This window comes from Chlorocebus sabaeus, chromosome 1, assembly GCF_047675955.1.
Source record: "Chlorocebus sabaeus isolate Y175 chromosome 1, mChlSab1.0.hap1, whole genome shotgun sequence".
Taxonomy (NCBI): Eukaryota; Metazoa; Chordata; class Mammalia; order Primates; family Cercopithecidae; genus Chlorocebus; species Chlorocebus sabaeus.
This window is the reverse complement of record NC_132904.1, coordinates 21,234,232-21,247,417: the sequence shown is the minus strand read 5'-3', so window position 1 is coordinate 21,247,417 and position 13,186 is coordinate 21,234,232. Positions and strand designations below refer to the sequence as shown.

General features: G+C 41.3%; 1 protein-coding gene across 4 annotated transcripts in view; it reads left to right on the top strand.

The window, feature by feature from the left end:
• The window catches only part of ALKBH3 (alkB homolog 3, alpha-ketoglutarate dependent dioxygenase), a 40,566-nt gene extending 29,755 nt beyond the window's left edge, over positions 1-10,811 (top strand). For 3 of the 4 annotated variants that reach the window (XM_008001065.3, XM_008001084.3, XM_008001075.3), the window contains exons 9-10: positions 9,571-9,669; positions 10,455-10,811. In XM_008001065.3, the coding sequence (XP_007999256.2) occupies positions 9,571-9,669; positions 10,455-10,547 (192 nt within the window). In that variant the 3' untranslated portion in view covers positions 10,548-10,811. Of the gene's footprint in view, positions 1-9,570; positions 9,670-10,432 lie in introns of all 4 variants that reach the window. The other variant, XM_037999499.2, reaches the window with a different exon arrangement.
• Positions 10,812-13,186: the final 2,375 nt, after the last annotated feature.

Below are 13,186 nucleotides of genomic sequence, written 5' to 3'. Positions count from 1 at the left end.
AGCCAAACTATAGCTGCAAGCTTAGATGAGCCACGAAATAGTCTAGACCTCAGCTGGATTCTCAAGGGCAAGGCAGCACCACAATTTGGGAAAACAAGCTGAAAATAAATGATAAGGAAAAAAAGAGGACATAACTGGCATAGCTATAAGTTGGGCAGTAGGGCAAATAAATGTACATTTTGGTCCTCAGCAGGTAAGTAGCTGTAACACAGGCTAACATTTCATTTTCAAATATCATTTCAGTCTACAAAACATGCCATGACTGTCCTTATCAAGCACCTCCACCCTCTGATCCTTAGACCAGCAGGCTAGAGAAATCTCTTTTGTCTCTTACCATCGTGAAAACACACTTTGCTTGACCCTGCAGATATCCTGACATCTTGGGCTTTTTCTTGTTTTTGAAGCACAGATTCAGGAATGAGTTGTCTGCATCTGGAGTCTCCCTTTTCTCAAAGCTTAACTCATTCTTGACACACCTGCTCTTTAGCTCCATCCCACCACTCTGCTGAAGTTATCCTCAAACCATTAACCTCAAATCAAGTCCACCGGCCTGTCCTCAGTCACCATCTCTCTTCCTTGTAATATTGGTCACCAGGATGCATCATCACTGTGTGTGAAACTTGCCCATATATTACTTGCGTTTTCTTCCTCTGAAATACTATCTTGTTTTAGAATTCCCAAACTTTTCTCATTGCTATTTTTCTGCCTCCGTTAAGGCTGTTTCTTTTACATTCAACCCCTTAAATATAGAGGTTCAAAATTATCTTTGATTCTGTTATTGTTCTCTACATTATATTTTAGGAGATTATGAACTGGCAGTAGATTGTAAATACCATGTGGTCAAGGTCCCTTTCTGTCTTATTTATCATTACATTCATAGCATTTAGTACTACATTTGCTGATTGAATAAGCAAATAAATAGGATTTCCTTAGTTCTTACAGCTTTAACGGTTCTTTCTTTGGTGGGGTGATTTCTGAATCTCTGATCTCCAGCTTTGACTTTCATCTGAAGTTCCAGTCATCACTTTCCACGTGTTCATGAGACATTTCCACTTAATAACAGCACATGTGGCTTCCACCCTGTAATGATAAAATCAGATTCATATTGTTCTCTCAGAAAAACTCCACATTTGCTGGTAAGTTCATTTATGTTCGTGTTAACGTGACCATTCTCTTGGTCAGGGTAACACCGTAAGTTATTTTCAGCTCTTCCTTGTTCCCTTGTTTCTCATATATTATCAAGTCCCAAGTCATCTGAATTCTTTCTCGAACTATCTAAAGAATCCATCTCTCTTATAGCAACCATCTTTATCCCAGGCACTTTTTACCCCATACTTACAGTACTAAAATGACTTTTTTTTTTCACCCTGATGTCCTTAATTCCAATCTTTGCTCCCTCTCTTCTATCCATTACCCAGATATCAGGTATTATTTCCAGGAACAGTTCTTTCCTGCCTTTCTCTCACTGTCTTCTCTCCTCCCCTCTCCAAATATTAACTAAACCCCTCCTATGTGTCAGGTATTATACTATGCCCAGCTCTGGGGATATAGCAGTGAACGTGACAAACATAGTCCCTGCCCTCATGGGGGTTACGGGAGCTAGACTATAATCAAATGAACAGAGATAAATAGTTACAACTCACGGTTAGAGCTCTGAATTTTTATTTTAGAAGATCACTATGGCTGCTATGTGAAGAATAATTTGGGAAGAGGCAAGAGTAGGAGACTAAAAGAGTAGGTGGTTGTAGTCATCGCAGTGGGAGACTGCTAGCTTGGACTAAGGTGGCATTGGGGATGAAGAGAAGTTAATGGGTTTGAGGTATATTTCTGAGGATTAATCAACAGAACTTGCCAATAATGTGTTAGATGTGGGGGTAAGGGTCCAGACTCCCAGGTAGCTGACTTGAGCAGTGGTGAGTGGAGTTGCTGTTTACTCAGGTGGAAGAGAAGCCAGGATTTCTGCATTGATTTTGTCCTTGCTTGAGGAGTTCCTTCTTCTACATGCAAAATCTGAGATGCCTGAGGCCTCCAAATGTAAAGTAGGCAATCGATTGTATAAGTCTGGAGTTCAGACAACAGGCCTGGCTGGAGATGTCATTTGGGAATTTTGGAATAACCACAATAGTAAAATGCTAATAATAAATAACAAGTGTATAGTGCTGACTGTGCCTGGCTCTATTCTACCTCTTTACATTGAATTCTCCGATAGTTTTATATAGTTGATGCCATTATTATTTCCATTGTACAGATGAGGTGGCTGAGACTCAGTGTTAAATCACTTGCCCAAGATGACTTAGACAACTATTTGTTGAATGTTGAATCAAATTAAAACTAATAATAAGACCATGTGTAAAACTGTGGAATTGTATGTTATCATTCAGAGAAAGAGAATAAAGAAGGGAGTGGCCAGGCGCCGTGGCTCACGCCTGTAATCCCAGCACTTTGGGAGGCCAAGGTGGGCGGATCACGAGGTCAGTAGTTCGAGACCAGCCTGACCAACATGGTGAAACCCCATCTCTACTAAAAATACAGAAAATTAGCTGGGCATGGTGGTGCATGCCTGTAATCCCAGCTACTCAGGAGGCTGAGGCAGGAGAATCGCTTGAACCTTGGAGGCAGAGGTTGCAGTGAGCCAAGATCACACCACTGCACTCCAGCCTGGGTGACAGAGCAAGACTCCGTCTCAGAAAAATAAAAGAAGAAGAAGGGAGCATAGAGCTTCAAAGGTTGAGCTCACTGCTCAAATCTTAATTTGCTTCTGTTGGAACAAAGGATAAAATGGAAACTCCTTAGCCAGATTGTCAAATCCATACATGATCTATGCCCAGAGAGATCCGTGGACTCTCACTGTTCCTGTATGGTTGCTGTATTCTACTGAGTTATCTCTTTGTTCTCCCCGAGGCTTGTTCTCCAACTTCTTGACTTAAAAGGGCCCCCTCTAGCGTGAAGGCTTTCCTGATGCCTCCAGTGCAGAAATTAATAATAGTTACTGTGTGAGGTGCTTCCTGCGAACCTGGAAAATGAGAAACAGGTAGCAGGCTTGTACCTTGTCCTTTCTGCTCATTTGTGTTTTATTTTTATAAGTATCTTCTTAGTACAAAGATGGAGGTTTTTCTATTTCGCTCATCTGAGGAATCATGTGGAAAACCAAATGCCTCACTGTTATCCGAGATCAGTAATTTGGAAGCATATTTTGCTTTAAATGACTTTTTCTGATTGAGTTGAGGGTGAGATGAAGAATGTGATGATTTTTTTAAATCATGAAATTTATTTTTTTAAATCTTAATATATTAAACAATACAGTTTCAGTTTCAGATACAAAAAAAAAATTACTGCAATAAAACAGTTGAGGTGTATTTCCATGGCGCTTCCCTTCCTTATCAGGAAAGTATATTGTCCACTGAGAGATAAGATGGATGGCCTCTCCCAGCTCTATACAAAGGACAAGCCCACCGGCTTTCCTGGGCCTTGGTTAACACATGGAACAGGCTATGTTTTCTAAAATGTTGTAGCAAGACTCATAGGTCAACCATGGTTCAAATCACATATTTACATATTGGTCAATTCTTTATGATAGACAGACACAAATGAAATACAGTAAATAACTCCAGTTGTTTTAAAAAAAAAAGTACAGGGGACAAACTTGGTCATTGTACACAGATATCCTTCATGTGTACAGACAGCTTCATTCAGGTCTAATTTTTTTTTTTTAATTTTTATTTTAGGTTAGGGTATATGTGCAAGTTTGTTACATAGGTAACTTGTTTGTCTCGGGGGTTGGTATACAGATTATTTCATCACCCAGATAATAAGTATAGTACCCGATAGGTAGTTTTTCCATCCTCACCCCCCTCCCATTCTCCATCCTCAGTTACTCAGGTATAATTTTAATTTGAAAGACCTAGATATACTATTATTTAAGTGATAATGGCCCCTAAGATTTATTCAAATTACTATAAAATAATAAAGTAAACAAATCCGCTATAATTTAAAACTCTGCCCATTGCTTGAAACCTTGGAGGAACCTATGCTATAATCAGTTGCTAACTAAAAGCAATTGTACGTGTATTTGATATTTCCCCACAGTTTCTACCTCTAGATTTAATTCAGTAAAGGAAGATGATACTTGAAGATGAAGTAGTACCTGTGTCCTAAGTGTCTCTCAGGCACTACTGCATGGAATGGCAAAGGGGATGCAAGAAGCACATCAGATGACAACTGGTCTTAGACGCTTACAAGTCAGCTAAGGTGACTGACAAAGGAATCAAAGAAGGCAGTCAGTCATGGACCCATCAGCAGCATAGCTGGGCAGCCCTGGAGCCGAATCTGGCCCTCAGACTTGTTTAAATTGCCCAGTGTTTTTAAAGACACTGAATTATTTGCCAAAATTTATAACTCAGAAAGTTTCACATAAAAATCCTGCTTGTCAGCTTCCCTGGAAAACCCAGAAGAGGGGGCAGCACTGGGGGGAACAGTGATCTGAAACCGCTCATTGGCAGAGCAGCCACCGCCTCTCTGCAGGCCCCTGGTTCTGCATGGCTCCCTCTCCTCCCTGTGCTGCACCCAGCCCACACCTCTCACTTATGCTACTTGCTGCTGTTTGTGACCCCTACAGTATAGTCGGGGTTCCATATAATCAAGACAGGAAATATTAGGATCTCAGAAGGAATAGAGCTTACTTTGGAGAGCAGGGTATAGTGGAAAGAATAGGGCTTTAGAGCCAGGCCGATCTACATTCAAATGCTAGCCTGCCCTCCTGCTAGCCTTTTGCCTTAGAGAAGTATTTTCCCTCCAGCCCCCTTTATTTATGATAAAATGGATAACATCACCTTCCTTGCCTCCCTTACAAGGTTGTAGTGAGCATTAGCAATAACAGATATAGAGTGCCTGATGTGCCTGGCACCTGAGCACATGCCATGGTTGATCTTGTGGAAAAGTCTAGCAGGATGCTTTGGTTTAAGTACCTGGAAACTTATAAAAAGAAGCATGAAAAAAAAAAAAATAACCCAACCACCACCAAAAAACAAACTCTGTGTAGATTAAAGAGTTAAATCTAAAAAATGTAAACTCTCAAAAAAAAAAAACTGAAAGGAAGTGCAGTTGTATATTTAACTTTCCTCAGGATGGGAAAAGACTTTCTAAGCATAAAAATCGTGAAGACGAGCCAAAGAAAGGTCAGTAGAGTTGACTGTAAAATTTTGAGCTATTCTGTGTTAAATATCATAAGTACAGTTAACAGGCAAATAGCAAATGAGAAAAGCATTTGCAAAAAGTATGACAAACAAATGTGGTTTGTTTGTCATACTATCTGTGGTTGGAGATCAATAAGAAAACAATGTTAACACCCCCACAGAACAATGGACAAAGGACAAGAACAGAGAGTGTTCACAGCAGAAGAAACACAAACAGCAAACAGAATGTAAAAAAAAAAAAAAAAAAAAAGTTGAAGTTGGGCTGGGCGCAGTGGCTCGAGCCTATATTCCCAGCACTTTGGGAGGCCGAGGCGGGCGGATCACTTGAGCCCAGGAGTTCAAGGCCAGCCTGGCCAACATGGTGAAACTCTGTCTCTACTAAAAATACAAAAAAAAAAATAGCCAGGCATGGTGAAAGGCACCTGTAATCCCAGCTACTCGGGAGGCTGAGGCACAAGAATCGCTTGAACCCAGGAGGTGGAGGTTGCAGTGAGCTGAGATCACACCACCGCACTCCAGCCTGGGTGACAGAGTAAGACTCTGTCTCAAAAAAAAAAAAAAAAACAACTTGGTTTGTAATCCAAGATCTCTAAGTTTGAATGAGTTGTCATTTCTCCCCTAATTGTTTTTCATTATTGTCAATTGATAATGTTCAGCCAGAAGATAGATACTGTCATGTTTCCCTGGTGAGATTACAGATTTGCTGCAGCTTTCTCAAGAAAGCAGTTTGGTAGTATAAATCAAGTGCCTTAAAGTTCATACACTTGGCTCCAGTAATTCCATTTTTAGGAATATATCCTAGAAATATATGCAGAAATGTTTTGCCCAAAAATCTACTTGCAGCAACTTTTTGTTTATTTTCCCTCTTTAAAAAAAAAAAAAAAAAAAAACTGGTGTATGAAAATCAATCTCCAACCATGTGCTCCTTACTGCTCCATCGTTAGCACTAGCATAATGCCTGATGTATACAGGTGGTCGAAAGGTATTTGTGAGTTTAAAGGAAGGATATGTTCATACAAAGGAATATTCTATAACCATATTTTTGAAATGTATATTTAAAGATACAGAAAAATGCTCAATAAAATATTAAAAATGGAGTGTATACGATTGTATATCTGGAATCTTCTGTGTGTATGTTGTATAAACTCTGGATGATAGGATTGCAGGCGATTTTCTACATTTTCTGTGTACTCTTCCTCAGTCATTCAGTACATATTTATTGATATGTGTGATAGGCACTGAGAATGTTTAACAGGAAGACCACATAAACTTCCCCTCATGGAGTTTGTAAGAGCAGAGGTTGAATAAGTAATTACAAGTGCATCATTTACTTTAGTAAACTTACGTTACTTTTTATATTCTAGAAAGAAAACCTGTATGATGATTTTAAAGCATTGATGATTGTTCGTAACTTCTAAGGCATTCTTTTAGGACAAGAAAGGGATGATTATAAGAAAAATCCAAATCTCATACAGTATGAATTACCTTTCCAATGAAAAGAAAAATGTTTAGGTTTCCCGTCTGTTGGATGGTTAATAATGACATAACAGTAAATACACCCTGATTTTTTCACCCCAAATAGCATTTTCTTAAAGGAAATTGAATAGGATAATATCTTTGTGAGGTGGAGGTAAGAGTTGTGGGAAGCCTTAGAAAAGCATAATTAAGCCTTCAGATGAACTGGCTGCAGTTGGAGGAATGAGAATGTTGATCAGCATTAATATAAAAATATGTGTTTTTCGCTTTTTCCTTGTACTTGTAGGGTTTCAAATATTTGGAAAACCAAGAACATCAATAACAAAACCTACCCTGTAGCTTGAGTGTGACCCTAAAAGCTTCTTTTAACCAGGATGAGGGATGGAAAATTTTATCCTTAGCCCTGGTTTTGGGGGGTATGTTTTGTTTTGTTTTGAAGAAAACCCTGAGTAAATCAAAAGGGCTACAGAGATGTGTTTGGGTAACTTAACCATGCTTAATGACTAGGAAGGCGCTCCTCTAAACAGTCTGACCTGTGTTTCCACTGTTGCTTATCCATTTATCAACTGGAGCCTTTATGCACAGCCATGTGGGCTCCTCTGGCCTTTTATCTGACTCCTCAGTGGAAAAAGTCTCCATGCATCTTGCTTCAGTCGAAGGGTGGCTGTATGGTCTGTTGCCACTCTAGCCTCAAGAGAAGGATGCATTTGTGAGCTCTGTGTTGCATTAGTAGGATCCCTTGCCCTCTTTCCTGTCTGTCTCCTTCTGCAAATTAGGAATGCATCTTCTAAGTCAAAGATCTTAGAAGGAATAAAAACAAGCAGCGAAGAATGATATCATTTCTCACAGAGGGTGCACTGTGTATTGGTGTCTCCTTTGTGGACTGATGAGTGGCTCCCTCCCAGATGAAGGCTCACCCTTGTCTGCTTTTTGGTATGGCTAATGGTTTTGTTGAATGTAATGTCTTCAAAACCAACCTGAGGCTTTCTCTCATTTGAAAAGTTCAGATCTTAGGAACAGTATGTGAAATGTGATAGTTGAACATCACTTTCCATCAGTGCTGATATCTCTCTCTTGCATTTCGGAATTCTCTTTCACTTGTGAGGTGCATTCCTGCTTCATGTTTCCAGGTGGAACTATAGTGTTTACCTATTCTCTTCCACTGATCCAGCACTCCCTTCCCCCCAACAGTGTTTTTAATGTTCTAAGAGATCTTCATCTCAGAATTGCCTTCATGTTGTGGTTAAGTGTCTTTCCTTTCTACTTTATTGTATTCTCCTCTCTTAGTGTCTGCACTTGATTTGTAAATTAAGCCCATGTTGCACTCCCTGATTATGTAGAGGGTAGCAGAAATTCTTCTGCTTCTAGCTGTGTTGAACCTTGATCTGGTAGCTGACTGTACAGCCTAAATTAAGGAGCCTTGGACTCTCTAATCTCATGGACAGTGCACTCCCTCCAGATATCTTTTCTCCAGTAGGACATGTGTCTCCTCTGTCTGGCTTTTTTTTTTTTTTTTTTTTTAAATCAGAGAACAGCCTTTTGCTTTTCTGAGATGGAGCTGGGTTGCAGTGAGGGCAGGGTCACTTTCCCACTGCCCTCTGGTTGTCTGAGGGGTCAAAGGTAAATGTTTCGGTGCCCACTTATTACTGGAAGAGAAAAGGTGGCAGATGCAATTAAAATCAGTCACTGAAACCAAAGTTATTTTAAACATTGCTTCTATCTTCTGTCTATAAAAATTATGACTATGTTTGACAAAGTTACTGCCAAAAGTTGGGGCCTGGAACTTAGACTGTTTATGCAAGTTCATGATTGTTTTGATTTTGATTTTCCTAGGGAAAATCTTTGTAAACAGTTAAGTTCTCAGAAGCACCCATACAATAATAAACATAAACACAGTTTGCACTGAAATCACCCCTGCAGTAACCCAAATGTAACCCCTTGTATCGGAAGAGAAGCAGATGAATGAATAGACCCATCAGTTCTGCCCAGAATGGAGGTGAAGAAATCTGGAAGCTCGGATCTGTCCCAGTCTCAGCACTTGACATGCTCTTTGTTGCTGCGAGCACAGAAGTTGTTTAATGTGCCTGGTTTTCAGCTGTGGAGGAGTCACACTACCAGTTGATTGCTTCGCAGCCTATGCTGTGAAGACTCCTGAGAATATTGGACATAAATTGCTTTTGAGCTCTCTCTGTAAATACAAGGCATTTGTATCCTAAATGTGCAGGAGTCGTGATCCATCCCCAAAGATGTAAACAGCCAATCTCAGTTTGACAGCACTATTTAGGTCAAGCCAGAGCTCCCTTTGAGAAAATCCTACTGTTGGCTATTCTGAAAAGAGGCAGGAGTATATCTCCAAAACTCCAAAGTAACCATGAGAAGAATAGAGACTGTAGGTGCCAATTAGTAAATTAGCATCCATGGTAAGAAGGTGAAGGAAGTCATCGCATCAAGTCTTGGTTAAAAGGACGTTTTCCCCACACTGAGTATGTCAAAATGTAGAGCACAGCATCAGTCAGATGTAAAGAATTCTTATACACGTGACTTTTATTTCCTTCATAGGCCAGAATGGGCTTTTCTGCATTTTGGGTTATGGTGATGACACTAATAGCTAGCACTTACTGCATGCCAATCTCCAGTGATTTACACATATTCTATCAATGGAGGCTCACCATAGTCCTAGGTGGCAGTTACTGTCATCCTCCCCATTTTACAAATGAGTAAGTCAGGGTACAGAGAGGTGAGGTAACTTGCCCACAGTCAAGCAGCTGCAAGTGAGAGAGCTATATATAGATTCCCACAGTCTGGCTGAGCAGAGGTTTCCATTTTTTTTGACCTCTGTCAGGTTCTGTTGCATCTTAATTACACAGGCAAAAAATTTAGCGCAACAAATGCTGTTTTCTAGGAAGAGAATGGAGACTACACATATGTGGAAAGAGTGAAGATACCCTTGGATCACGGGACCTTGTTAATCATGGAAGGAGCGACACAAGCTGACTGGCAGGTGAGGATGTGCAAGTAATATGAATCTACTCTCATGTGGAGGCAGTTTCCCAACTCTGAGGACTATTTCTAAGTAGACATGGTGAAAAGCAAGCTGCTTTTATAATGAGCCAGAGGGAATGAGCTGACGTTCTTTCCAAGGAGTTTTGATACTACTGACAATCCAGATGGACACTAGTGTGTCCAGTAGAACTTTCCGTGATGATGAAAGTGTTCAGTATCTGTGCTGCCTAATGTAGTAGCCACTAGTCACATATGACTGACTTCTTAAAATGTGGCTTGCATGCTATAAAGAACTGAGTTTTTAATTTAATTTTAATTAATTTAAATTTAAATAGCTTCAGGGTAGCTAGTGACTATCTTATTAGAGTACACAGTTCCGCAGCTAGGCCATGCCATTTTTAGGCCAGATCATTTCTAAGGTGCACATGTTAATGTCAAAACACTTACCATGAGAATGGAATCTCATGCCTCTCTTTGGTCTCATCCATTTATATGTTTATGAGATTTGGGAAATGGCAGATGTCTGAGAGGAACAGCAACAATTAGAAAAGATGAAAATATCTCACTTCAGAGGTGCTGGCATAGCACAGTGGGGCTGGAGATGGAAATTTGTTTCAAAGAAGGAAGCTTTCTCCACAAGACTTCAAAGAGCTTACTGCTCATTTAAGGGGGTTAGATGGAAATACTTCTGTATTCTCATGAATAAGTTTTAAGTCGCTTTGAACTAAAAGTATGTGTGTGTGTGTGTGTATTTATGTCAGAGTTATGTGTATTTCCATTTAGCATCGAGTGCCCAAAGAATACCACTCTAGAGAACCAAGAGTGAACCTAACCTTTCGGACAGTCTATCCAGACCCTCGAAGGGCGCCCTGGTGACATCAGAGCTTTGAGAGAGAAGCTTCACTGAAACGGAGCAAACCTTCCACTGAGAAGCGACTTCAAGAGGCTGGTGCTGCTAGATCTCATGATGTGGCTGTTGGGAAGATGGTGGGGTTTGTTTCCCAGCTTGGAGTCCTATTAAATGAGAGCCAGCAACTCATGTTGGTAATAGGTCTACTGTGGGAACAGTCATCCCGAATCACAGCTCAAAATCGCTATCATCTTTAGGCAAATTAAAATCTATGTGGCAGCGCTCATGGATGATTTTGTTCGTAAGCAGTTTTCCTCCTACCCTCCCCCTCCCCCCGCACCCCACCTTCATTTGAAGAAATATGAATGGACTTGTGCTTCTGGGGAAAATTTCCACGTGTTTGTTCCTTGTGACTTCAGTGAAGTGGAGATATAAATATGCGTCAGGGACTCTGGAGCCTTCCGTAGGCAGACAGCTGCTGAAACCCAAACAGAGGTGGTTTCATCTTGGCTTGCATACTGTTGTAATGGAAAGCTACATATCCAGGGAACACTGTAACCGAGTCTTCCTGCGACACACTCAGACAGTTACAGGCCTCCAAAGAAAGAGTGGTGGCAGTATGCTCTCGTCTAGCCACTTTCAAGCAGTCACCTGTAATACAAGAGAAAACTGTCCCCTTAAAGGGAGGAATCACTGAGTGATGTCACAGGAAATAGCAGGCTGAAATCGAGGCTGAAGAACAGCAGAAACCCTACTCATGACAGCTGTTCCACATAGATTATTTTCCCCTAGGGAATCACTTGAGTCATCTAGACCCAAGTCAGATAGAAGTGGGAGCAGCCCTGCAGGGAATACACTCAATTGCCTGATAGTTCTCTTCACCTTGTGTTTCCGTAGCCCTATGACTAACGCTCTCTTCTGACTCAATGTTTTCTTACATACAAGGTCCCAAGGTACAAAGGTTAGTCTGTGATGTCACTGAGGTTCCCAAAACAAAACAGAGTGACTGCCCATTATTGCATCATAAAACCACGTGTCATCTTGACCTCTTGACTCAGGAGCTGTGTACCAGATTAATTCCAAACCAAGATACAGAAAACCTGAGAGAAAGGAAATGAATTTAAATGGACGAAAATAGGGCGGGAGAGTTAACAGTTTCTCTGTCTGCCAGTGGGGGCAAGGTACAGTGCCTTCTTGCTTTTTATCCTGTTTCCATTCCAGGCTGTAAGATTGATGCTCCCCACGATCATAGGAAAATGCCAAAGGCTGGGCACGCTCTGACTCGGCACTCAGATGGAGCACCATGCCTGGCCAGGCTGTTCTCTGACAAGCTCTCTGGCTCCTGGCATTGTAGTCCCCCTGCCCTTTTAAGAAACAAACAAAACAAACAAAAAACAACAAAATGAGCCTAGCTTGTTTCTCTAACAAATATGGAATGCTTTATAAAATGTGAGCGCCATACCAAGCTTTCATGTGAGGGAAGTTCAGATCACCGTAAGAGTAAAATAAAGCCTCTTTTTAATTCTTAGCTGTTCTCCTATTAATGCAAACAATACCTGGCCAGGTGATACAGCCAGCTTGGTGAGAAGTTTGATGCATGACACTAGGACATTTATCTTCCCTTCCTTACTAATGATAGAACTGGCAGATGGTTCCAAGTCTTCCAGCGTCCCTCTTTCCTAATGGAGGGTCATGATCTCCCCTTGCGGCAGCTGTGCATTTGATCTCTTCACTTGTCACACCCATATCTTTCAGGGAAACATTTCTACTATACAGCAGATGGGGTTGGCCACTACCTGGGTTTCTTGGTCTGAGAGCAGCAAACCTTCGGTTTTGTTTTTCTTGCTGTCACTCCAGATACCACATGCCAGAACTGCCCTTTTCTTTACCCTTAAGATAATGTCCCTTCTGAAATGTCAAGCAGGTACTTGCCATAGAGTAAAACTACAGGGTGTAGGCATAGACAGGAATTCCAGACCATGGCAAAGGGCAGTGTGCTCAGTGACCACAGCAGCCTGTTGCTGTGTTTTGCTGGTGCTAGATCTGAACTAGGAATTAGAGGTGAAGCTGTTTTTGCTTACATTACATGTAAAGCTGAGGAAGCAAATATAACAGCAGTGGCATGAATTAAGTTTCGGTTTGGTTTTGTTTTTTGCTGCCCTTTTTCTGAGCTTCAGCAGGCACTGTCCTAGGAGCTTTTATACATAATCCCTAATCTTTCCCACAGCGGTGCAAGAGAGAGATTCTGTTCCCATTGTAGAGCCTAGGAAACTGAGTCTCCAAGACGTTAGGTAAGTTAACAGGGCTTGTAGTGGCAGAACCGGATTTCAGACTGCAGGCTAGTCTCTCGGCCTGTTTGGTTTTCCTTTGCCATGCTGAATGTAGGCAGAATGGTCTGCTGAGCACTCCTGGGAGCCTGAACATCAGGGCTGGCTCCTGCTGAGCTAGTCACAGCTGACCACAAGCCACCTGTTTGTTCCCTGGCTTTCCTGTGCATCAGGGCAGGCGTCTGCATCTCATCTTCCCTTAATCAGCATCAGCATCTTCTAGCCAGAAACTGCCGGTGACTGGACTAGCAGTTGCCCATTTCATTGGGGAGGCTGCTTTTGGGGGGCAGAATCCAACTTCTGGTGTTAGACAAATTCTCAGCCAACTTTCCTTGACT